The sequence below is a fragment of the Salmo salar genome, chromosome 20 (genome assembly GCF_965601325.2).
Source record: "Salmo salar chromosome 20, fSalSal1, whole genome shotgun sequence".
Lineage (NCBI taxonomy): Eukaryota > Metazoa > Chordata > Actinopteri > Salmoniformes > Salmonidae > Salmo > Salmo salar.
In genome coordinates, this window is record NC_138310.1 from 38458147 (window position 1) to 38485236 (window position 27090).

The window sequence follows — 27090 nt, forward strand, 5'->3', positions numbered from 1 at the left end:
TGGCGAGAGTTTTCTGGGCTAAAGGTAGCTGATGATCGCTAGTAGTGGCTAGCTGACTACTAGCTAGTAGCGGCTAGCTGACTACTAGCTAGTAGCTAGTTAGCTGGCTAGCTTCGATTCAAAGGTAAAGAAAATAGCAGATCCATACCACATTGGGTGAGGCGGATTGCAGGAGAGTATGTTGAAGTTGAAGTTAAAAAATATATGCAAAGAAAAAAGATATAAAAAGATATATACACGGGACATGACAAGACGAGGACAAAAGATGTCTGACTGCTACGCCATCTTGGATAATGAGGGGAAAAGGGACCAAATTATTAGGGTGAGGCACATGGGCTACTAACAGCTCACTACACAACATACACTTAGTATTACTTTCTTAGCTACAGTATACATATCTCCCTGGCATATTACATCATTTATGCAGCAGCATATAAGACATTTTTGGACTCACCGTTGTGCTGTGCTCACTTGAACAGGAAGGTGGCGTGGTGGTCCATCATGTGGGCAAATTTTGTCATGAAACTTTATCATCAAAGTCTGATATTCTTTGGATGTATGGTGCTTTCAAGGCAACTGGAAACTGAAAAAACAAGGTTGAATCACGACGTCAGTGATCTTCAGGTCAGAGCTCTAGAAAGAGGCCTGAGTTCCCGACTTGAAATTCTGAGTTGGACGACTGTTCAAAATGTATTTTCCTCAGTCAGAGAAAATCTTTTTCAGAGTTCCCAGTTGTCTTGAACTCACTGAAGTCTGAGATTTCCCAGTTCCGAGTTTCAGGCGGCAGAAGTCATGCTGTATTGACAGCATGGCCAATGTACTGTATTCAACCTTTTCTGCCCCATGGTGATGCGTGTGAATGTTTATCCTTTAACCTTGGAAAAGAGACCCTTAAACCCAGACTTGGACCCCTCTCCACTGAATAGCAGGCAGGAGAAGCAAAATAGTGATTGCTTTGCAACGCTGTCAATTAGCCACTGATTCCTTCCAAACCACTTATTGTTAAAATTGCGATTTCCAACGTTTTGTGTAATGTCTATGTCTAATAACCGATTAGCACCGATACATTTTATCGATAATGTCTCTTCATATGACAAGGATTGAAAAGGATTTGCCAGTAGATTGTTGACGTGATTCATGATGATGACTGCTAGCTAAGATTTTGAAAGTATGATGTTGACATGATCAGTCCAATCAAAGCTACTGTACATATAACGTGATTTGAAGTAATTTTATCTGTGGCGAATGACCTTGAGCCTTCTTGGATGGGCACTTCTAATGTAAATCTATGGCAGCACCCAAGGGGCTTGAACTTTTTAGCTCTCTCTGTAGATTTTGCTGTTACTTAGTGTCTCCATGAGTGACAGAACACTGAGCTAATGATGGTGCAACTAGAGAAGATTACCAACTCCTACTCTCTGTATTTCTCACCACAGAAAGCACTGAGCTAGGCTGAAACACCTGCATTTTGGAGCTGTCTTACTCAAGAAAGCAAAAAAGAGACCATGTTCGTATGCAGCTTTATTAACTAAATGTATATCTATTTTTTTACATTGTTTGCAAACTGATATGACACGTATAAATGCCAAAATAACATGAAACAGCTCTAGAGTTCCTCTTCCAGAAGGACAACCATCTCTGCAGCACTCCGCCAATCAGGCCTTTATGGCAGAGTGGCCAGACGGAAGCCACTCCTGAGTAAAAGGCACATGACAGCCCACTTGGAGTTTGCCAAAAGGCACCTAAAGGACTCAGACCATGAGAAACAAGATTCTCTGGTCTGATGAAACCAAAATTGAACTCTTTGGCCTGAATGCCAAGCGTCACGTCTGGACAAAACCTGGCACCATGGTGCCGACACCACCCTATGGTGAAGCATGGTGGTGGTAGCATCATGCTGTGGGGATGTTTTTCAGCGGCAGGAACTGGGAGACTAGTCAGGATCGAAGGAAAGATGAATTGCGCAAAGAGAGATCCTTGATGAAAACCTGTTCCAGAGTGCTCAGGACCTCAGAGCGGGGCAAAGATTCACCTTCCTACAGGACAATGACACTAAGCACACAGTCAAGGCAACGCAGGAGTGGCTTCGGGACAAGTCTCTGAATGTCCTTCAGTGGCACAGCCAGAGCCCTGACTTGAACCCGATCTTACATCTCTGGGGAGACCTGAAAATAGCTGTGCAGCGACGATCCCCATCCAATCTGACAGAGCTTGAGAGGATCTGCAGAGAAGAATGGGAGAAACTCCGCAAATACAGGTGTGCCAAGTTTGTAGCATCATACCCAAGAAGACTTGAGGCTGTAATCGCTGCCAAAAGTGCTTCAACAAAGTACTGAGTAAAGGGTCTGAATACTTATGTAAATTTAATATTTAAGTTTTATATTTTTAATACATTTGGAGAAAAAAAATGAAACCCATTTTTACTTTGTCATTATGGGTTATTTTGTGTAGATTAATGAGCGGAAAAACGTAATAAGATTTTGAAAATGTCAAGTGGTCTGAAAAGTTTCTGAATGCACTGTATATAACATTCTATTGGTTGGAAGAATTTTGTATAATCATTTACATTTAAAAACAAAGTTTTGAATCCCGCGTCATTCTGTGTATCAGTTCATAAAACATGTGCCATGGAATCGGTACATCGAAATTCTCCTCCAAACTATTTTGTAACATGTATGGTACAGATGTAAAAAAATGTTGGTCCTTAAATTAAACTGGTATACTTTTTTATTCATCACAATTTTCTTTAGCCAATTCTGGTCTTTAATGCAGGGCCGACAGACAAGTCCCTTACCTTCTCCCCTTTCCACTTGTCTCTGAGATTTTTGCATAATGCTGCAATCAGTTGGTTGTAATTTTGGATAGAGCAGACATTTACATATATTTTTGTTAACTGCATATGTGACATAACTCCACCAATCATATTTATGATATTATTTGCAAAGATTATATAGTTTAAAAAAAGATCTTAAAAAATTTAAAAAAATACATTTTTTTAGTATATTTGAGTTTAACAATAAAATTTGTTCTAATATTTGTTCTGTCTATTCTGGTGGATTAAACTGAAATTGCAACCAGCTTTAATTGCTGGTTTTAAAAATAACAATATTTTGGAGATTTCATTTTCAAATAACCGAAAGTGAGAGGTTGTAATCTGAATGAAGGAAAAAAGGCCAGTCTTTAACACGGGGTGAGCCTGTAATCGGCCTGTGTGTAGCTGGTGTGGAGGAGTCAGGCGCAGGACAGCAGATATGAGTAAGGAACGTCATTTACTCAAGGAATTAATAAATACAACACAATAAACTAGCCCACAATAACGGACCATATACATACAAACAATCACTCACAAAAACCATGGGGGAACAGAGGGTTAAATAATGAACAAGTAATTGGGGGATTGAAACCAGGTGTGTAAAACAAAGACAAAACAAATGGAAAATGAAAAGTGGATCGGCGATGGCTAGAAGGCCGGTGACGTCGACCGTCGAACGCTGCCCGAACAAGGAGAGGGACCGACTTCGGCGGAAGTCGTGACAGAGCCATTCTTACTAATCTGTTACAGAACCAGTTGGGGTTTAAGTATAGTTTTTGTATGACTGAAGCCTTTAGTGAGAGGTCCATTAATATTCATTATATAAATAGGCCCGTTTAAGTTTGTCTGGCTTGCCATTCCAAATAAAGTGGAATATTTTTTCTCATGTAATTTAAAAAACAAGTCGTTAGGTGAAGGTAGGGCCATAAGTAAATACGTAAACTGGGATATGACTAAAGATTTACTCTGGGTGGTTTTTCCAAAAATAGACAGCTGTTGTCCTTTCCATGGAAGGAAAATCATATCTGACTTTATATTAGCATTTATTGTAGTGAGATCATTTCTTTATTTTGGGATATGAATACTGAGTATGTCCACTTCACCGTCAGACCATTTTATTGGTAAACTACAAATCATGTAAAAGTTGGATTTTGTATAGATCCAATATGTAATATTGTGCACTAATTCTAAATCCTCTTGCGGGTTTAAAAGAAAACAGGAATTGTCAGCATACGACATCTTTGTTTTTTAAACCCTGGATTTAAGCCCCTTGATATTATTGTTGGATCTGATTTTAATAGCTAACATTTCGATAGCCATTATAAATAGATATGCCGATAGTTGACAGTTTGTTTTACTCCTCTTGACAATTTAATACTTTCTGAGAAGTAGACGTAATTTACTATTTTACACCTAGCGTTACTATACATAACTTTAACCCATTGTATAAGAGATTCTCCTAAATTAAAATAGTCCAGGCATTTCTATATAAATTCCATTCTTTATCAAAAGCCTTTTCAAAGTCAACTATAAAAACCAGGCCTGATTTCCCTGATTTTTCGTAGTGTTTCCAGTACTTGTCTTATATTATCTTCAATGTATAGTCCATGTAAAAAAACCTGTTTGATTACCTTTTAAATTCTATGCGCTATGCATATTGCTAGGATTTTGGCATCACAACACTGAAGTGTTACGTTTTTTTTTTAGGTAGACTGGATCTTTATTTTTACCATCTGGGTCCTGTTTCAGTAATAGGCAAATCAGACCTTAGTGAGCATTTTTTTTATAGAAGTGGTTAAAACGTGTTAATAAAGGATCTATGAATACATCGATTTGATATACTTCAACTGGTATGCCATCCATCCATGGAGTTTTCCCAGACTTAAAGGCTTTCATTGCATCTAGAAGTTCCTCCTCTGTAATTAGGCCTTCACATGAGTCTTTCTGTATAGTTGTTTATTTACACTATTAATAGAAACAAATCCTTACAATTAACTTCAGTTAGTAGTGAAAGATTAAAGTACGTTGCTTTGTTTTTCAAAATATTGTTTGGTGAATCATGGATGACTCTTCCTTTTATTATCCCCCAATAAGAAATAGGTAGGGTGGAAACCTTTTTTATATTTGTTTACCCTCTTTTTCCTCCCCAATTTCGTGGTATCCAATTGGTAGATACAGTCTTGTCCCATTGCTGCAACTCCCATACGAACTCGGGAGAGGCGAAGGTCGAGAGCCGTGCGTCCTCCGAAACACAACCCAACCAAGCCGCACTGCTTCTTGACACAATATCCGCTTAACCCGTAAGTCAGCCGCACCAATGTGTCGGAGGAAACACTGCCACATGAGTCGCTAGTGCGCGATGGGACAAGAACATCCCTGCCGGCCAAACCCTCCCCTAACCCGGACAACGCTGGGCCAATTGTGCACCGCTCCATGGGTCTCCCGATCACGGCCGGCTGTGACAGAGCCTAGACTCGAACCCAGACTCTATAGAGGCAGTGCCTTAGACCACTGCGCCACTAGGAGAGTGGGGTCACGGCCAAGGACGAAAAGGCTAGCGACCTTTCGGTTACTGGCCCAATGCTCTAACCGCTAGGCTACCTGCCGCTCCCCTGTGTGTGGGTAATCATAAAGGAACAGGTCACAAGACTAAAAAACGTGCAAAACATTTGTGTGCGCATCGTCTGGGGGAACAGGCTAACAAGGAGGCATTTCTGATTCTTAATTTGTGAAATGCCTTAGACCACTGCGCCACTCGGGAGGCCTCGGTAGGGTGGAAACCTGTCCAGTTCTCCCAACTGTGGTCTGTAGTGATCAGGGAAACATTTTCCACCAAGTTGACTTTATTTTTTATAATATATTACACTTGATCTTCCTTGAATAAGTTCCTCCATGTATTTTTGTTATTCTGTGCCTCTACAGTTGTTATTGCTATCTACAGTATCTGTACTGTTAGTTTCTCCATTCAGTTCTTAAGATAAACTCTTTTGACCTACATTGTTTTTGTTTTAAAGATGAGTACAACTATCCAAAGGTGCAGAATTATGGGCAATTACTCACCCTGTATACATATTTCACCAAACAATTTCATACATATCAAATCAAATATTATTCCAGATTTGTTTTGAAAGCACATTGTGTGCAGGATTCATTAATCAGCATAATCACTATCCAATTCCATGTATTCAATACAAAGGTTGGTTTTCTCGTTAGCGCACAGAAGAACACTAGAAATAAGGAAAGGTGAATACAATGGAGGAACACAACTGATATGAATGTATAGTATAGGCCTAAGTCCACACCAAAGCAAAGCTCTATAACGGAAGGTCACAATGCTGGAGTTGATAACTTCGTTTTAACCCAAAGGTACATAGAAGTGGCCCCAACTACATTCTCTGCAATATTGTAAAAGAATATCAATACATTTAGACAGTCCTATTGCCTAAATATTTCCATATATTGTACATGGTCTGACACTGATGGGATGATTTAGAATTTCATGCAGTAGTATTTACTGATTGACGGAAACAGTGAACACAATTGCATACATTTCTCTTCTGACGAAAACAATGTCTTAATATTCTGTGAACAAAACACTTAAGTGAATTTTGTATTCACTGATGACATTTTGTATTTGATGTTTTACAAAAGGTGGTTTAAGATATGCAAGTCCGGTACTAAGGCAAAAAACGTATCTGTAAATGTACAGTATTTGAGCATTTGATCATTGCTGTTCAGCTATAGATACCTTTCAAAACATATCCCAACATTTCTTGTACGCGATTAAGAAAAACTGTAATGAATGTTCATGAAATCACATTTATAGTTGTTGATGAACAGAGAAAGAATTTGGTCTGCTTTTGAATGTATATAATCTGGGTCTATGAAACCGGACAATAAATGAATCATAGTATCAACTACTGTAATGAATCGTAGTATCAACTAATGAATCATAGTATCAACTAATGAATCATAGTATAAAATAATTAATCATAGTACCAACTAATCTTGTGGAAATGTTGTAAGAAACTGATGAATCTTGTATCCATCCATCCATATGAGAAAATCCTGACTGTTGTATTTGCTACCCAGACAGACATGAAACACAGATGGTAGAGAGGTGCTCACGCCAGCACGGAGCTGATTTATTAGGAACTGCAGGACACCGTTGGTTTGGCTTTAAAAAGTCTACACGCAGCACTCTAATGTACAATAATAGCAGTAGATCATCTCACTTCCTTTTCAATCCTCGTTTCACTTCCTTCTTATCCTCACTTCCTACCCTCCACCACGAGCCAAGTACAGTGTGTGTAATAATAATAACAATAATAATATTGAAGAGCTTATATTTGTCCTATTTCACACATATATTGATACGCATGTGTGAATTGGAAATGTGTTTTTTGCATAGCCCACTCTCCCTGAGACACCCTCAGAGAGTGGGGTCACGGCCAGGGACAAAAAGGCTAGCGACCTTTTGGTTACTGGCCCAACGCTCTAACCGCTAGGCTACCTGCCACCCCCCTGTGTGTGGGTGAATCATAAAGGAACAGATCACGAGACTAAAAAAACGTGTAAAACATTTCTGTGCACGTCGTCTGGGAGAACAGGCTAACAAGGAGGCACTTCTGATTCTTAATTTGTGAAATTATTTCAGAATAATGTGTTAGGACACTTGTTTAATGTAATTAACTATTTATTGTCCAGTAAAATTAACATATATCAAATTCTAAAACCAAAGCTGTTCTTCCCTTTTGTTTGGGCATGTTGGAAGGATTGCCTTAGTGTGGTCCCTTCACCAAGGACACTACCAAATCCAAGGCATCTCACTAGTTTAACATGGCATCCTCTCTTTGTCTCCTTTCCTTCATCTGAACTGGACTGGTTAAAGCTTATTCCCTGTAGGCATAGGCCATATTTCTGCTAGGAATCCTAACCTTTCCTTTATGATCAGTGCAGACGAAGGTAAGGAGATGAGAGAAATGCCCCCATTGAAACGATTGAGATACACCCATGGTCATGATGGCAACACAAACATAAAACAGCACCAGCTCATTGTATATGACAAAGGTTATATCACAGTAATATTTCTTTAATGTCAGAGGTAAAACAACATATTTACTGTTAAAACATCTTAATTGGTATATAAATGGTTCACTACTGGTTTGAAAAGACATATCATTTTGCTCAAGGTCAACAGGATGCCTGTGGTGGGGTATTAGCATGAGGGCTATGCAGGTGTGAGGATACTACACCTGTCTGGTCTCACACACTTGTCCGTGGTGTGAAAACACACTTGTTTGATTGTTACCTAGGTGTAACATAGCTGCAGATTCAATTAGTGATTGAATAAAGACCAAGCCATCCTCCTTCCTCCCCCAAAACCAATATGGCAACAATGACAGGCACACAACTGAAGTATGTCTTTGGCCTGAGGGTATACAAGGCAATATGCACATTGTTTCTTGAGGTTGGTGATGTTGTTGGTTGCATGCATGTTTATAAGTGATTAGAGTAGTGGGAAAGAAATGGGAAAGAAAGGGGAGAGAGAGAGAGAGGGAGGAAGATAGAGAGAGGAATAGATGAACAAATACAGAGTGCATTTGAGTGCGAATTAGTATTTATGCAAGGAATAAAAAATTAAAAAGCTACAACATTTCAACAAAGACCCCATCTTGTATTCCCTGTGGTGGTCTTTCTTAGACAGTGGATCCCCTGAATTAGATCGTTTTTTTCTTATTCATCAACAACGTCAGTGGCTCTTCTCTACTCCAGCAATCATGAGGGTAAGTGAGATGTCTGAGCATCGTTCTCAAAACGTCTTTGCATCATTGAACGTCCCTCTAATCATTACCCATGGGTCGGTCTCTCAGGCCCCGGGTCATGGTCAGCATTTCCCCTAGGCTGACCGTGGACGTGGGAGGGGTGCCTCCGGATGACTGACAGCTGGTCAGGCCGGGTGTAAACCAACCAGCAGGGAGGAGATCCTACAGGCTCCTCCTCTGTCTGTGTGTGGCGCCACACAAGGCCCTGGCCACTAGGGGGCAGAGTTTGACATGGAGTCCACCGAGTTCACACTGCAGGAAGACAAGCGGCTGTTGGCAATGGACACCTCGGGGTGCTGGAGGGAGAGAGAGACAAGAAGGGCCTTCTACGCCATCAAAAGGAACATAAAATTTGACATACCAATTTGGATCTGGCTAAAAATACTTGAATCAGTTACACAACCAACCAAGAATTCACAAAATGGGACAAACACCAAATTGAGACTGCATGCACTAATCTGCAAAAATATCCTTTGTGTACAACATAAAACACCAAATAATTCATGCAGAACAGAATTAGGCTGATACCCACTAATTATCAAAATCCAGAAAAGGGACGTTAAATTCTACAACCTCCTAAAAGGAAGCGATTCCCAAACCTTCCATAACAAAGCCATCACCTACAGAGAGATGAACCTGGAGAAGAGTCCCTTAACCTGTTAGGGCTAGGGGGCAGTATTTACACGGCCGGATAAAAAACGTACCCGATTTAATCTGGTTATTACTACTGCCCAGAAACTAGAATATGCATATAATTATTGGCTTTGGATAGAAAACACCCTAAAGTTTCTAAAACTGTTTGAATGGTGTCTGTGTATAACAGAACTCATATGGCAGGCAAAAACCTGAGAAGATTCTGTACAGGAAGTGCCCTCTCTGACCATTCCTTGAGCTTCTTGACTCTTTTTATTGAAAACTTAGGATCTTTGCTGTAACGTGACACTTCCTATGGCTCCCATAGGCTCTCAGAACCTGGGAAAAAGCTGAATGATGTCGAGGCAGCCCCTGGCTGAAAAACATTAGCGCGTTTGGATAGTGGTCGGTCAGAGTACTATGAGACTGAGGCGCGTGCACAAGGCGACCCCATGTTTTTATTTTCTCTCTCTTTGTACTAAAACACAGATTCCCGGTCGGAATATTATCACTTTTTTACGAGAAAAATTGCATAAAAATTGATTTTAAACAACGGTTGACATGCTTCGAAGTACGGTAATGGAATATTTTGAATTTTTTTGTCACAAAACGCGTCGGGCGCGTCACCCTTCTTTACCCTTTCGGATAGTGTCTTGAACGCACAAACAAAACGCCGCTATTTGGATATAACTATGGATTATTTTGAACCAAACCAACATTTGTTATTGAAGTAGAAGTCCTGGGAGTGCATTCTGACGAAGAACAGCAAAGGTAATAACATTTTTCTTATAGTAAATCTGACTTTGGTGAGGGCTAAACTTGGTGGGTGTCTAAATAGCTAGCCCTGTGATGCCGGGCTATCTACTTAGAATATAGCAAAATGTGCTTTCACCGAAAAGCTATTTTAAAATAGCGAGTGCATAGAGGAGTTCTGTATCTATAATTCTTAAAATTATTGTTATGTTTTTTGTGAACGTTTATCGTGAGTAATTTAGTAAATTCACCGGAAGTTTGCGGGGGGTATGCTAGTTCTGAACGTCACATGCTAATGTAAAAAGCTGGTTTTTGATATAAATATGAACTTGATTGAACAAAACATGCATGTATTGTATAACATAATGTCCTAAGATTGTCATCTGATGAAGATCATCAAAGGTTAGTGCTGCATTTAGCTGTGGTTTGGGTTTATGTGACATTATATGCTAGCTTGAAAAATGGGTGTCTGATTATTTCTGGCTGGGTACTCTGCTGACATAATCTAATGTTTTGCTTTCGTTGTAAAGCCTTTTTGAAATCGGACAGTGTGGTTAGATTAACGAGAGTCTTGTCTTTAAAATGGTGTAAAATAGTCATATGTTTGAGAAATTGAAGTAATAGCATTTCTAAGGTATTTGAATAATGCGCCACGGGATTCCACTGGCTGTTACGTAGGTGGGACGAAATCCACTGGCCCTAGAGAAGTTAAGCATGTTGGTCCTGGGGCTCTGTTCACAAACACAAACAGACCCCACAGAGCCCCAGGACAACAACACAATTAGACCCAACCAAATCATTATTTCCAATGTGTCAAGTACAGTGAGGGAAAAAATTAGTTAATCCCCTGCTGATTTTGTACGTTTGCCCACTGACAAAGAAATGATCAGTCTATCATTTTAATGGTAGGTTTATTTGAACAGTGAAACAGAACAAAAAAATCCAGAAAAACCATGTCAAAAATGTTATAAATTGATTTGCATTTTAATGAGGGAAATAAGTATTTGACCCCTCCGCAAAACATGACTTAGTACTTGGTGGCAAAACCCTTGGTGGCAATCACAGAGGTCAGACGTTTCTTGTAGTTGGCCACCAGGTTTGCACACATCTCAGGAGGGATTTTGTCCCACTCCTCTTTGCAGATCTTCTCCAAGTCATTAAGGTTTCGAGGCTGACGTTTGGCAACTCGAACCTTCAGCTCCCTCCACAGATTTTCTATGGGATTAAGGTTTGGAGACTGGCTAGGCCACTCCAGGACCTTAATGTGCTTCTTCTTGAGCCACTCCTTTGTTGCCTTGGCCGTGTGTTTTGGGTCATTGTCATGCTGGAATACCCATCCATGACCCATTTTCAATGCCCTGGCTGAGGGAAGGAGGTTCTCACCCAAGATTTGACGTTCTGACTTGTGTTTTTGACTGAGAATTGATTAAAAGACAATCAATATTGAAATAGTGTAAATAAAGGTCCCTTTGATGCAGTGAAGTTGTCCTGTCCCCTTAGCAGAAAAACACCCCCAAAGCATAATGTTTTCACCTCCATGTTTGATGGTGGGGATGGTGTTCTTGGGGTCATAGGCAGCATTCCTCCTCCTCCAAACACGGCAAGTTGATTTGATGCCAAAGAGCTCCATTTTGGTCTCATCTGACCACAACACTTTCACCCAGTTGTCCTCTGAATCATTCAGATGTTCATTGGCAAACTTCAGACGGGCATGGATATGTGCTTTCTTGAGCAGGGGGACCTTGCGGGCGCTGGTCTTGGCGATGGTCTTGTAGCCCATTCCAGCCTTGTGTAGGTCTACAATCTTGTCCCTGACATCCTAGGAGAGCTCTTTGGTCTTGGCCATGGTGGAGAGTTTGGAATCTGATTGATTGATTGCTTCTGTGGACAGGTGTCTTTTATACAAGTAACAAGCTCGTTACCTGTATAAAAGACACCTTGGAGCCAGAAATCTTTCTGATTGAGAGGGGGTCAAATATTTATTTCCCTCATTAAAATGCAAATCAATTTATACAATTTCTGACATGGTTTTTCTGGATTTTGTTGTTGTTATTCTGTCTCTCACTGTTCAAATAAACCTACCATTAAAATTATAGACTGATCATTTCTTTGTCAGTGGGCAAATGTACAAAATCAGCAGGGGATAAAATACTTTTTCCCCCTCACTGTAATTAACAAAAAAACAGAGCAAACTAGAATGCTATTTGGCCCTAAACAGAGAGTACATAGTGGCAGAATTCCTGACAACTGTGACTGACACAAAATTAAGGAAAGCTTTGACTATGTACAGACTCAGTGAGCATAACCTTGCTATTGAAAACGGCCGCCGTAGGCAGACCTGGCACTCAAGAGAAGACAGTCTATGTGCACACTGCCTACAAAATAAGGTGGAAACTGAGCTGCACTTCCTAATCTCCTGCCAAATGTATGACCATACTAGAGACTCATATTTCCCTCAGATTACACAGACCCACAAAGAATTTGAAAACAAATCCAATTTTGATAAACTCCCATATCTATTGGGTGAAATACCACAGTGTGCCATCACAGCAGCAATATTTGTGACCTGCTGCCACATGAAAAGAGCAACCAGTGAAGAACAAACACCATTGTAAATACAACCCATATTTATAGCGAGAGAGAGAGGGGGAGCGAGAGAGAGAGAGAGGGGGAGCGAGAGAGAGAGAGAGAGGGGGGGAGCGAGAGTGAGAGAGAGGGGGGGAGTGAGAGAGAGAGAGAGGGGGGGAGCGAGAGAGAGAGAGAGGGGGGGAGCGAGAGAGAGAGAGAGGGGGGAGCGAGAGAGAGAGAGGGGGGAGCGAGAGAGAGAGAGGGGGGAGCGAGAGAGAGAGAGGGGGGAGCGAGAGAGAGAGAGAGGGGGAGCGAGAGAGAGAGAGAGGGGGGAGCGAGAGAGAGAGGGGGGAGCGAGAGAGAGAGAGGGGGGAGCGAGAGAGAGAGAGGGGGGAGCGAGAGAGGGGGGGGAGCGAGAGAGAGAGGGGGGAGCGAGAGAGAGAGAGAGAGAGAGGGGGAGCGAGAGAGAGAGAGAGAGAGGGGGGAGCGAGAGAGAGAGGGGGGAGCAAGAGATAGGGGGGGAGCGAGAGAGAGAGGGGGGAGCGAGAGAGAGAGAGAGAGGGGAGCGAGAGAGAGAGGGGGGAGCAAGAGAGAGAGGGGGGAGCAAGAGAGAGAGGGGGGGGACGAGAAAGGGGGGAACGAGAGAGAGAGGGGGAGTGAGAGAGAGGGGGGAGTGAGCGAGAGTAACTGTGCAGTGGGAACAGTGTGTATGGATGTAACTGTGCAGTGGGAACAGTGTGTGTGTGTATGTAACTGTGCAGTGGGAACAGTGTGTGTGTGTGGATGTAACTGGGCAGTGGGAACAGTGTGTGTGTGTGGATGTAACTGGGCAGTGGGAACAGTGTGTGTGTATGGATGTAACTGGGCAGTGGGAACAGTGTGTGTGTGTGGATGTAACTGTGCGTGTGTGTGTGGATGTAACTGTGCAGTGGGAACAGTGTGTGTGTGTGGATGTAACTGTGCAGTGGATGTAACTAAATTTGATCATATTACTCCTGTGCTAGCCTCCCTACACTGGCTTCCTGTAAAGGCAAGGGCTGATTTCAAGGTTTTACTGCCAACCTACAAAGCATTACATGGGCTTGCTCCTACCTATCTTTCCGATTTGGTCCTGCCGTACATACCTACACGTACGCTACGGTCACAAGACGCAGGCCTCCTAATTGTCCCTAGAATTTCTAAGCAAACGGCTGGAGGTAGGGCTTTCTCCTATAGAGCTCAATTTTTATGGAATAGTCTGCCTACCCATGTGAGAGACGCAGACTCAGTCTCAACCTTTAAGTCTTTACTGAAGACTTATCTCTTCAGTAGGTCCTATGATTAAGTATAGTCTGGCCCAGGAGTGTGAAGGTGAACGGAAAGGCTGGAGCAACGAACCGCCCTTGCTGTCTCTGCCTTGCCGGTTCCCCTCTCTCCACTGGGATTCTCTGCCTCTAACTCTATTACAGGGGCTGAGTCACTGGCTTACTGGTGTTCTTCCATGCCGTCCATGGGAGGGGTGCGTCACTTGAGTGGGTTGAGTCACTGACGTGGTCTTCCTGTCTGGGTTGGCGCCCCCCCCCCCCCCCCTTGGGTTGTGCCGTGGCGGAGATCTTTGTGGGCTATACTCGGCCTTGTCTTAGGACGGTAAGTTGGTGGTTGGAAACATCCCTCTAGTGGTGTGGGGGCTGTGCTTTGGCAAAGTGGGTGGGTTTATATCCTGCCTGTTTGGCCCTGTCTGGGGGTATCATCGGATGGGGCCACAGTGTCTTCTGATCCCTCCTGTCTCAGCCTCCAGTATTTATGCTGCAGTAGTTTATGTGTCGGGGGGCTAGGGTCAGTCTGTTACATCTGGAGTATTTCTCGTCTTATCCGGTGTCCTGTGTGAATTTAAATATGCTCTCTCTAATTCTCTCTCGCTTTCTCTCTCTTTCTTTCTTTCTCTCGGAGGACCTGAGCCCTAGGACCATGCCTCAGGACTACCTGGCATGATGACTCCTTGCTGTCCCCAGTCCACCTGGCCGTGCTGCTGCTCCAGTTTCAACTGTTCTGCCTGCGGCTATGGAACCCTGACCTGTTCACCGGACGTGCTTGTTGCACCCTCGACAACTACTATGTTTATTATTATTTGACCATGCTGGTCATTTATGAACATTTTAACATCTTGACCATGTTCTGTTATAATATCCACCCGGCACAGCCAGAAGAGGACTGGCCACCCCTCATAGCCTGGTTCCTCTCTAGGTTTCTTCCTAGGTTTTTGGCCTTTCTAGGGAGTTTTTCCTAGGGAGTTTTTCCTAGCCACCGTGCTTCTTTCACATGCATTGCTTGCTGTTTGGGGTTTTAGGCTGGGTTTCTGTACAGCACTTTGAGATATCAGCTGATGTACGAAGGGCTATATAAATAAATACATTTGATTTGATTTTAACTGTGCAGTGGGAACAGTGTGTGTGTGTGGATGTAACTGTGCAGTGGGAACAGTGTGTGTGTGGATGTAACTGTGCAGTGGGAACAGTGTCTGTGTGTGGATGTAACTGTGCAGTGGGAACAGTGTGTGTGTGTGGATGTAACTGTGCAGTGGGAACAGTGTGTGTGTGTGGATGTAACTATGCAGTGGGAACAGTGTGTGTGGATGTAACTGTGCAGTGGGAACAGTGTGTGTGGATGTAACTGTGCAGTGGGAAAAGTGTGTGTGGATGTAACTGTGCAGTGGGAACAGTGTGTGTGGATGTAACTGTGCAGTGGGAACAGTGTGAGACTGAGAGTATTGGTATGTGTGTAAGTATGTACCGATCCTGTGTGTGTGTCCTCACATGTCTCCTGAAGATCCTGTCAAGCAGGCTGCGTCGGGGAGGCTCGGGGGGGGTGTTCCAGTCCAGATCTGGGGGTCTGGTCCCCTGGGGCCCAAACACATTCAGATCACTGAAACACTCTGTATCTATCATCTATACAGAGGGAGAGAGAACGAGGGGGGAGAGGGGTTCAGTATATTAGAGTTGGTGTCAGGACAGTATATGACTGCCACTGATTGTCAAAACCACCAATAATTCAGTCTTTCAGGTTACGTTGCAGACTACCTCGGAGAAGAAACCAGAGGAGAGGGACAGACGTCCCAGTTAGTTCACCCACCTCGTGCTGCCATGGGATGGACACGCAGCCTGTAGAGAATTTGAAGTAGAAGTCGTTGTCGGTTTGGTCCAGATTTACTCCCTTGACTGTAGAGAACTGCTCAATGTCCAACACATCCTTACAGTACACCGCCCGGGGCTGATAGAGAGAATAGAGGAATGGAGGAAGAGAGGGAATATGGAGGGAAGGAGGGAGGGAAAAGGGAGGGAGGCAGAAGTAGAGGTAATCAACCCTGTTCCAATTCACATATTCATCCAGTCATGAATGTAACTGATTGAAACAGTTGGTTGGTTATATATCGAACACTTCCTGGTCTTGTGTTTCTACTGCTGAAGCAAGACCAGAGATACAATCCTCCTCCTCTTCTACTTACGTCCGGTACGAAGGAGGGCTCCTGGATGCCTGCCTCCAGCCTTTTAAAGTTGATGTTCCTGAAGAAAGAGTGAGCCTTCACCCCTGCTGACCCCTCTGCTGTACAGCCCAGTCTCTGCTTTGGATCTTTGGTCAACAGCTGGAGAAAGAGGAGAGAGAGAAGTAGAGACGATGATGCAATGTACAGTCGCTTATTTTAAAATATAATGACATCAGATACTCAGGGTGATTACCCAATATAGTCTGAGGTTCCTGACGACACACTAACTAGGCCTCCGTCTGAGGTTCCTGACGACACACTAACTAGGCCTCCGTCTGAGGTTCCTGACGACACACTAACTAGGCCTCCGTCTGAGGTTCCTGACGACACGCTAACTAGGCCTCCGTCTGAGGTTCCTGACGACACACTAACTAGGCCTCCGTCTGAGGTTCCTGACGACACACTAACTAGGCCTCCGTCTGAGGTTCCTGACGACACACTAACTAGGCCTCCGTCTGAGGTTCCTGACGACACACTAACTAGGCCTTAGTCTTATCAATCAATCAATGGACTCTCACCACCCTACAGATGGCCTTGGTGTCTTCTGTAAACTTGTCGCTGTACTCCTCCTCCTCCTCCTGCACCCTCTTCTCCACCTCCTCCCGCTTCACTCGTTCTTTGCGTGCGCGGAAGGGTGAGCGTCCAGCGGTCATCTCGTAGATGAGACATCCCAGCCCCCACCAGTCTGGACTCATCCCATAGCGCTCGTTGTTGATCACCTCCGGAGCTACACACACAGCACAGTATAACACCAGATTGTCCCAATGCCATGTTCTCATCATGCAGGTTTGATGATATCTTCTTTGTATGGTAAAAGGTTTAAATTGATAATGTATTACTATAATGTAAGGTTTTTGTTCAATGATTTTATAGATGTATTATAAATGTATTATAATGCTGGTAATAGCATATGGAGGTGTCTTACCCATGTAACCCACTGTTCCCACTCTGCCTCGTATGGGGTCCCCTTCAGCCACTTTGATGGCCAGGCCCAGATCTGAGATCCGGATGTGTCCTACAGCATAGGGGAAGAGGTCAGGGGTCAAAGATCAGTCATATTTAGCAGAGAGCCTCTCTGAGTTCAAAGACATTATGCCAGTAGTTACTATATGCTATTGTACAGTAGGAAGAAGGTTAACTCACCATTATCATCTAATAGAATATTCTCTGGTTTTAAATCCCTGAGAAAAAAATTCAAAAACCACAGTTAGTTTGGTACATTTGACATTGGGACTAAACCCAATACATCATGTGTTGACATCACATGATCTCTGGAGACATTGGTATAGCAAATGACAATCAGAAGAACAGACAGTTCATTCGGGTATAGGTGGAAGTAGGTAGAAATGGGTTGCCCCCATCTGATCCGAAATATCTTGCAACCTGAAACTAGATCTGTGTTTAAGGGCACCATCTATTCTGAGTTTAGGTGCTATGATAAAAAGCTGTCACCTGTAGACGATGGATTCCTGGTGTAGGTGGTCCAGGCCGCAGCAGATCTGGGCAGCATAGAACTGGACCCTGTCCTTCTCAAAGCCTGGTGTCCCCATGCTATAGATGTGGAACTTCAGATCTCCTCCATTCATTAAGGTCAACACTAGACACAGAGCATCTTTGGTCTCATAGGCATACGCTAAACTCACCTAGAGAGAGGGGGCAAAGACACAGGGGCAGAGATTAGAGATCAGACAGAGACAGAGAGACACAGAGAACGAGAGAATAAAGTGAAAGAAGTGTGTATTGTGTATGGTCATTTATCCTAATAAATAACAGGAGACTCACAACAAATCTGCTGTTGACCTTCTCTAGTATTTGTTTCTCATTGAGGGCCATGGACTCTCCTTTCCTCTTCTTAATTCTCTTCTTCTCTAACTTCTTACAGGCATACATCTTCCCTGTGGCTCGCACCTGGCACGCACACACCTGATAGAAGACACACAGTATTATACCATGGGCCAGTTTATCTCACAACCACAATTTTCTAATAATTCTCCTAAAAGGAAAAATTTGCCTCACCTCCCCGAATCCGCCCTTCCCCAGTACTCTGTACTGTCGAAACGTATCCTTGGCTATTGGCTGCCTGAAAACACACATCAGCCATTAATGTACAGCTGAATAATAGTCCACCGTACATCATGGAACATAATAATACTAGCCTGGGTGCAAGGCTGATCCTGCTTTAGCCAACCTGTAATGTTGTCTGGAGAAAGTACCAGGCTGATAGTGAACTCCACTCAAATAATCTCTAAAAACATCAGACATTTATTTGATTTTGTAGGAGTTTTTAGGCAGCACTCACCTCTCCAGCATCTTCCACTGTAGGAAACGGTCAAAGTACATGCTGTTCTGGTAGTCCGAGAAGGGAGCCCCTCTCAGGTAGTGATGGAGAGCTCTGAGAGCACAGACAACAAGAGGTTACTGGTTAAAGCCCTGAGACAACAGACAGCAGCTGCAGTTACAGTTAACAAGGGACCAAGCCAGCTGGTGGTCTCTCCAGGGTGTTAGTGCTTCAGCCAACCCCTCTCTGTGTTTCTTCATTGTCAAACATTACCTTGTCCCCAGGCTCTTACACAAGTGCATATACAGTGCTGTGAAAAAGTATTTGTCCCCTTCCTAATTTTCTATACTTTTGTATATTTTTGATACTGAATGTTATCAGATCTTCAACCAAAATCTAAAATTAGATAAAGGGAACCTGAGTGAACAAATAACAAAAAAAGTGTGTGTGTGTGGGGGCGGGGGTGGGGGGCGTCACTTTGAGCACCTGGCCCTACCTGGTACTCCAACCACTCAATTCTCCCACTGTTACCAAGTGGGTTAAACAAAGTCTCTTTAGAAGCTGCATTATACCAGCAGCAAATTGAATGGCTTGAAACCACTTTAAGACTTGGATACAGCCTAATGAGTAAGGGACCAGGTTAGGGATGAGCTAGGAACAAGCTGTTTCTTAATAAGATCATAGTTGACGAGAACTAACGTGAACAAAGGAAGATTCCCTTACTTGCGACAGTCACTGAAGATCTCCTTGCAGGGGTGGAGCTCCAGGTTCTCTCTACACTGCTCAGCAAGGCTCTCTGCTGCCTCCACACACTCAGACGACTACACACACACAAGAGCACACGCACAAACAAACAAGTTAAATTTCACTAATAGCTGTACATCTATATTCACCAATCCTCCTTTAGACTTACAAACCTGTTTAGACAGGAACTTCCCAATAATCTGATCTCCTCTGCTTTTCCGTTTCTCATCAGGCACCAGCTCATAGTCGTCCTAAAGAACACAACATCCCATTATTAAACACTGACAGTACATATCAGACCTGGTTCAACACAACATCCCATTATTAAACACTGACAGTACATATCAGACCTGGTTCAACACAACATCCCATTATTAAACACTGACAGTACATATCAGACCTGGTTCAACACAACATCCCATTATTAAACACTGACAGTACATATCAGACCTGGTTCAACACAACATCCCATTATTAAACACTGACAGTACATATCAGACCTGGTTCCAAATAATATCAGTTTTCTTTGAAATACGTCATGCACTACCAATGTATCGCATAATGCAACCAATGGAATATTCCCAAAAGTGCAAAACAAATCCGACTGGCATGCTGGGTAAAGTAAGCTAAGCAACTGTAGCATTTGAAAGAAAACAATATACTATTTTGACCGAGGTCTGACTGGTACATACAATAATATTCCATAATCAGGGACAATGTATGGACTAAACCATGTTTTGAATGATAGCCACACAATAATGTCTATCGGTGTTATGCAAACATGCAACTTGACAGTGTGAATGACTTGAAAATGATCAGTCATTATCTATACCCTTAGTAGCTCAGATATAGGAGAGGGAGAAGTGTATTGTTTGTGTAGTGTGACAAGGTGAAAACTGTACTTTGTTACGAGTGCTAATTATGCATTTAATTGTTAAATGCAATTGATTTGTTTAATGTAAAGGGAGATACCTAGTCATTGGTACTGAATGCATTCAACTGAAATGTGTCTACCACATTTAACCCAACCCCTCTGAATCAAACATGTGCTTTGTGTTTTGTGCACAGCACACATTCTTGATTTGATGTCTTCTAAGCCCATACGGCTGGGCACCAACGCTGGTAAAGGTGTATACAGATGGAGAAATTCAGATATGATGTCATTGTTTTAGCACTATAAAAATAAATGAAGAGAGTCGCACACTTTATATAAATAAACTCCCAGTCATTTATTGGGTAAAAAAACAATAAATAATTGTTTTAGCACTACTCAGAGTTTCTAACCCACGGCGTGCAACATGGTTCAATGTGCCAGTAAATCAGCACAATCTACTTGTTAATTTTTTCAAATTGCCGCCGTCACGGAGCTAGAATCAGGATCATGTAAACTGAGCTAATGCCCATACAAAAAAAGAGTAATGGAGAGCAATGTACAACACGGTGATCTGAACAAACAAGGTATTTGTAGTAAGTACATGGGGACCGCCATCTTTATGCCCCTTCGCCATTGGTGTACAACAATCAATCAATCATATATCAGCCACGAGTATGAGAGTATTGAGTGTGGTTCAGCATTGCTAGGGTCGTGGGATAGTCTCGAGGTGAGTAGGTCAGCTGATCTGGGCATTGCTAGGGCCGGGGGATAGTCTCGAGGTGAGTAGGTCAGCTGATCTGGGCATAGCTAGGGTCGTGGGATAGTCTCGAGGTGAGTAGGTCAGCTGATCTGGGCATAGCTAGGGTCGTGGGATAGTCTCGAGGTGAGTAGGTCAGCTGATCTGGGCATTGCTAGGGCCGGGGGATAGTCTCGAGGTGAGTAGGTCAGCTGATCTGGGCATTGCTAGGGCCGGGGGATAGTCTCGAGGTGAGTAGGTCAGCTGATCTGGGCATTGCTAGGGCCGGGGGATAGTCTCGAGGTGAGTAGGTCAGCTGATCTGGGCATCAGTGATAATCCTTCACTCCCTGATCATTCTCTCCCCTCTCAATCCCCACTACACAAGACTCTCCACTAGCCCACCTGCCCTGAAAAACACACACACACACACACACACAATCTGTTATTAACAGACACTCTCTATAGTCCATATGTGATCCTGCGTTGCCTGGCAACCACATAGTCACCACGGCAGGATTCCATGAGGTCCTGGAGTGTCACAGACCAGCATCACCAGCTTTCCAACACACCCACATCTAGAGTTTCTCTCCTGACCCGGGCCGTGGCACACTCTAGAGTCATCTACTCTGCTCTGAGACACAGAAAGAGAGAGAAACAGAGCCATAGAAAGAAACAGAGAAAGAGAAACAGAGCCATAGAAAGAAACAGAGAAAGAGAAACAGAGCCATAGAAAGAAACAGAGAAAGAGAAACAGAGCCATAGAAAGAAACAGAGCCATAGAAAGAAACAGAGAAACAGAGAGAGAAACAGAGCCATAGAAACAAAGAGGGAGAGAGAGAGCGAGAGAGAGAGAGAAACAGAGCCATAGAAAGAAACAGAGAGAGAAACAGAGCCATAGAAACAAAGAGGGAGAGAGAGAGCGAGAGAGAGAGAGAGAAACAGAGCCATAGAAACAAAGAGGGAGAGAGAGAGCGAGAGAGAGAGAGAAACAGAGCCATAGAAATAAAGAAACAGAGAGAGAAAGAAACTGAGCCATAGAAAGAAAGGCGTGGGGTGAAAAGGCCAGACTTCTGTGATTAGATCTGTTCCTCTGACCTTAGTGATGTGTGTGTGTGTGTGTGTGTGTGTGTGTGTGTGTGTGTGTGTGTGTGTGTGTGTGTGTGTATGTGTATATAAGGGTGTATACACAAGTCTGCCAAAAAGCCAAGGGGGCGTCTCCGTTTCCCTTCAGCTAACCCCTAGGGGTAACAATTGGTAAGCTCATTCTGTGTAGTTGTGTGTGTGTCAACGCATACAGACTTTGGCCAACAATAGCCAATCATAATTCACCAGCAATCACACATACCCCCCTCCCTCCCTCTGCACTGACGTCAGAGGAACCACAGGGACCCCAGGCACATTCCTTCCTTCCTTCCCTCTCTCCCTCTCTCGTCCTAGCTTATACAGTATAGTATCTGTTTCTCTCTCACACAAAAACGACCCCACAAGAGTATTTGGGTGATGGAATCTAGATGTCTGATTTCATCATCTCTTCTTTCTCATAACATTGTGTTTTACCCTCAGATCTAGTGTGTGTGACTACAAATGCATGTCTTTTGTGTGTGCGAGGGTAATTTCCCTCTGAGCGCGTGATGGTCCTTTTTAGGCTGGTGGGAAGGGGTGCGGGTGGGACGGGGTGCGGATGGGAAGGGGTGCGGATGGGAAGGGGTGCGGGTGGGAAGGGGTGCGGGTGGGGGGAAGGGGTGCGGGTGGGGGGAAGGAGTGCGGGTGGGAAGGGGTGCGGGTGGGACGGGGTGCGGATGGGACGGGGTGCAGATGGGACGGGGGGGAAGGGGGGGTCGGACCAGAAACAATCCTCTCATCCAGTCACATAATCCTGGGGAGGCTGCGGGCCACTGTTGATATTGGGTTTGATGGTTTCTTCTCTACAATGTAAAACCTGTCATCTGGAACACACTGTGTCACTGAGTAAAGGGGAGGCTGTTAGTATAATCACTTCTCAATTTGATTATCTTCTCTCAGTCAACTGAACATGATCAGTCATTTTTTGAGATGGTGTTTAATCCAAGTGAGTGCATTTAAAAGTGTGTTTTTACCATGGCGTCCAGTAGGTGGATGCATCGCAGCAATTCAGGTCTGGTCTCACAGTACAGGCGGAACAGCAGTCTGCCGATGGGCTGCTTCTCACACAGGCTTATGTAGTCCCGATCTGCCAGAAACACACACACACACACACACACACACACACACACACACACACACACACACACACACACACACACACACACACACACACACACACACACACACACACACACACACACACAGGTATAAACATTTGGCTAGACCTAGGCACGTTTACAAACACTTACAACACACCAGCAAAGTGGCACACAAGTAATACATGCAAAAACACACACAGATGCAGACACAGTAATGTACCGATGCTGTTGCCCAGCTCAGTGCATTGGCTGATGTGGGGGAAGCGAAGGATCTCCTTCCATTTCTTACTCCTCCCTTTCCGCTTCCCACCTCCACCTGCAGAGAGAGAAAACAAGGGATGAGGGGGACGATCAACTACAACACCAACAACTGAGGTTCTGTGCTTACACACACACACACACACACACACACACACACACACACACACACACACACACACACACACACACACACACACACACACACACACACACACACACACACACACACACACACCAAGAACTGATATGTTCTATGCTGAGGCGCACACACACACACGTACGCACGCAAAGAGAGAAAGAGATGGAGAGCTCTGCAACTGACAAATGAGTGCAGCTCAGGGCTCTGAATGAACTCATAGCCATTGTGTTTATGTATCATTTATACATTGTCTCTCACTTCCTCTCCAAATCCCTTCTCTTTTCGTCCTCTGTGTAATGCGCCGGGGAATGTGGCCACCCCGAGGCAGAACAGTGTGCGTGTGTGTTTAACAGGGAATCCATCCCAGCCAGGCAGATTCCCGTCGGAACATAGAGCTTGGCCAAAGCAGATTCCATCACTAAATAACCCTGAATATGCTTCCAGCAGAGGGCTCTCACACACGCATCAATATCATATGATTAACCATGTTTGCTACTGAAATGGTGCTAATGTTCCCTAGGTTTGCCTTTCCCTGTCTCACACTCACATTGCGTGGGATAGTCTGGTATGAGAGTGATGGAGAGAGATGGAGAGCAAGAGGGAGAAAGCGGTAGAGGAGAGAGCGAGGGCTACAGACAGATGGACATCTTTAATCAATAATCCAGGAACGCTCCAACAAGTATGTAATGAGTTAACCACTCACTGTGTGTAAACACTTTAGCAGCTTTCACATCCCTTTCCTCTTTACTAACCCCCCCAAACTTTTTCTTGCACACTGGCTGCTGCCACAGACCCTCCCCTCAGACGTCAGTCTAAACTGGGTTACACAACGGGCCTCCCTCCTCTCCTCAGACGTCAGTCTAAACTGGGTTACACAACGGGCCTCCCTCCTCTCCTCAGACGTCAGTCTAAACTGGGTTACACAACGGGCCTCCCTCCTCTCCTCAGACTTCAGTCTAAACTGGGTTACACAACGGGCCTCCCTCCTCTCCTCAGACGTCAGTCTAAACTGGGTTACACAACGGGCCTCCCTCCTCTCCTCAGACGTCAGTCTAAACTGGGTTACACAACGGGCCTCCCTCCTCTCCTCAGACGTCAGTCTAAACTGGGTTACACAACGGGCCTCCCTCCTCTCCTCAGACGTCAGTCTAAACTGGGTTACACAACAGGCCTCCCTCCTCTCCTCAGACCTTAGTCTAAACTGGGTTACACAACGGGCCTCCCTCCTCTCCTCAGACCTTTGTCTAAACTGGGTTAGACAACAGGCCTCCCTCCTCTCCTCAGACGTCAGTCTAAACTGGGTTACACAACAGGCCTCCCTCCTCTCCTCAGACGTCAGTCTAAACTGGGTTACACAACGGGCCTCCCTCCTCCCCTCACTGAACTGACATTGACTTGACAGGTGAAAGCTGTGTAGTGGAACCCTTGCAGAGGTAAGCCTTTCAGGCAACACATTCCCTGACCAGGAAAAACAGATAGGCTATAACTAGGACACAGAGATGTTCCTGGTTGGGTCACATGGAATATAATGGAGATGAAACTCCAACAAGTCAACAGGTGTAACTAGTGAATTATTAACCCTGACCTGAAACATCCTAAAATAACTATTGAGCCTAAGCAACAGTAACTATGACATTCATACCCCAGCCCACTTCCCTAGCTACGTTCACACAACTTCTCAGAGAACAGAAATACGACTCTTTAGGATTCAAATGGGGGAAATGAATGAATAAGTGACAGACAGGTGAGACGCAGTCAGGGTTATCAGAAGGCTAGACTGGTTAGAGCAAGAGACTATGGTGGACATCATAGATGGTAAACATATTGTCTACGAGGCTCATAACTGAATGAGATCCATCAAATAGAGAATTACAACATTTTTTTATATTTTTTTATATCTGATTCTCTCTCCTTCTCCACAGTGCTTTCTCATTCATTCCCTTCATGGATTTACAATGAATAGACATGTGTAAGAAAGATAGTCCATTACACCATTTTAAAATGGTGTAAATAGCTTGGTCCTCAACCCTGTCTTTCAATACAACACGATGCTGTTGTTACACTGTAACACCACTGTAAGAGCAGAATCAACAACCTCTGCATAATCAAAATAGTTGCTTTGTGAGATGTTAAAGTTCACAGTTAGCCATTGTTATGTAAATGCAAGCTTAAAAGTACCAGTGGCCTGGCTTTGGCCCCAGGTGAGAGCAGGTCCAGCCAAGCCATGACCCAGTCAGTTTTAGGTAAAACACTAGGGTAAATTGGGTAAAACACTAGGGTAAATTGGGTAAAACACTAGGGTAAATTGGGTAAAACACTAGGGTAAGTCCTGTATGGATGTCCTATTCTCTCTGTCTCTTCCTTCCTCACTCGGTCTCTCCCTCTCACTCTTTTTCTCTCTGTCCATCAACTTCCTCTTTCTTACTTACCCTTCTCTCACTTTTCCTTCCTCTCTTAATCTCTACCTCTTTCTTAGTCTCACTCTCTGTCTGATACGTCCCCATTGAATAATCACTTTAACATGCCTTGTTACTGAGCTGCATTCATGACCAATCAGTGACCTCATTCCCTTCTGCTGGCCAATCAATTATCTCTATCTTGAGTCATTTGAGGTCACAGGTTTACAACTTGTTTACTAGATGAACAACCTTCCCGTTGTTTTCGTGGTAGATAAAATACATTTTGGGATAGCATAGATATATCTGAGATGCAGTAAAGAATGGTGCAACTTAAACAGAGTTTTTACTCATTCGATGTGCAATTGTCAGGAGTCAAATGTATAGTTTTATATTTAGCATATCAGCCCATTGTTTTTTTTATTGTTTTTTATTAAAAGGTCCACATAAATAGATTTGTAATTTTATGGTTAGGACAATGGAAAATAACCATACACGTGCCCTTTAAAAGTCATTGAGAAAACCTACTGATGAAAGCACAAAGAACAAGTGTGTCTGTGGGCAAATTAAACCTGAAATGTATCTGAGTGACTTTTACTTTGGTGTTCAGCTGAAACTAACAGGGACAAAGTCTACATGAAGAAACAGGCTCAGGCCTGTGTGTGTGTGTGTGTGTGTGTGTGTGTGTGTGTGTGTGTGTGTGTGTGTGTGTGTGTGTGTGTGTGTGTGTGTGTGTGTGTGTGTGTGTGTGTGTGTGTCGGTCGTTTGAAAGAAAGCATTTAACTGCTTAGCAAACTCTAACAGTACTCATGTCAGTGCAGTTAATTGTTAGCAGTAACAAACAGCCTTAGGAGGATCCCACCTAAGAGTACAGGTGATGGATGCTATACATCTTAAGAAAGAGCAGAACCAGGGACCAACACTTAGAATATTACTTGCAAGCCAGTACTGCCATCAAAGAGAGCCCAAACTAAATACTGTGTTGAGGGGTGGGCTCCATGAATTCACTTCACAGATTCCAAACAACATTAAAACAATGACCAAATCAGCCACACACACAGCATCACAGAAACACAGAGAGGAAGCTATGGGGGGGGTCCCACAATAAATGACACACTAAAGTGTGACAAAGAGACTTTAAAATACATTACCAGTATAATTCTAGTGCATAGTATGTCATTACAGCATGAAATTAAACTACATGGTAGCAATGTAACCAAAGAATGGTTTCAAACTAAAGTCCGTTCAGGGAAAACATTTTCTTTTTTACAGTAGCAACCTCACCAGAAGTGGGTATAGCCTTCAATGCTACCTACAGCATGTAGAC

At 43.7% G+C, this 27090-nt stretch overlaps 1 protein-coding gene across 3 annotated transcripts in view; it reads right to left on the bottom strand.

Moving 5' to 3' along the window:
• Window positions 1-7487: 7487 nt before the first annotated feature.
• LOC106580577 (G protein-coupled receptor kinase 5) overlaps window positions 7488-27090 on the bottom strand; it is a 44192-nt gene continuing 24589 nt past the window's right edge. For 2 of the 3 annotated variants that reach the window (XM_014161783.3, XM_014161785.3), the window contains exons 2-16: window positions 23188-23283; window positions 22842-22954; window positions 19307-19384; window positions 19113-19210; window positions 18411-18503; window positions 18128-18191; window positions 17894-18034; window positions 17564-17754; window positions 17255-17292; window positions 17037-17126; window positions 16630-16838; window positions 16073-16210; window positions 15700-15837; window positions 15384-15515; window positions 7488-8933 (exon numbers count right to left, since the gene is read on the bottom strand). In XM_014161783.3, coding sequence (XP_014017258.1) covers window positions 8850-8933; window positions 15384-15515; window positions 15700-15837; window positions 16073-16210; window positions 16630-16838; window positions 17037-17126; window positions 17255-17292; window positions 17564-17754; window positions 17894-18034; window positions 18128-18191; window positions 18411-18503; window positions 19113-19210; window positions 19307-19384; window positions 22842-22954; window positions 23188-23283 — 1703 coding nt within the window. In that variant the 3' untranslated portion in view covers window positions 7488-8849. Of the gene's footprint in view, window positions 8934-15360; window positions 15516-15699; window positions 15838-16072; window positions 16211-16629; window positions 16839-17036; window positions 17127-17254; window positions 17293-17563; window positions 17755-17893; window positions 18035-18127; window positions 18192-18410; window positions 18504-19112; window positions 19211-19306; window positions 19385-22841; window positions 22955-23187; window positions 23284-27090 lie in introns of all 3 variants that reach the window. The other variant, XM_014161784.3, reaches the window with a different exon arrangement.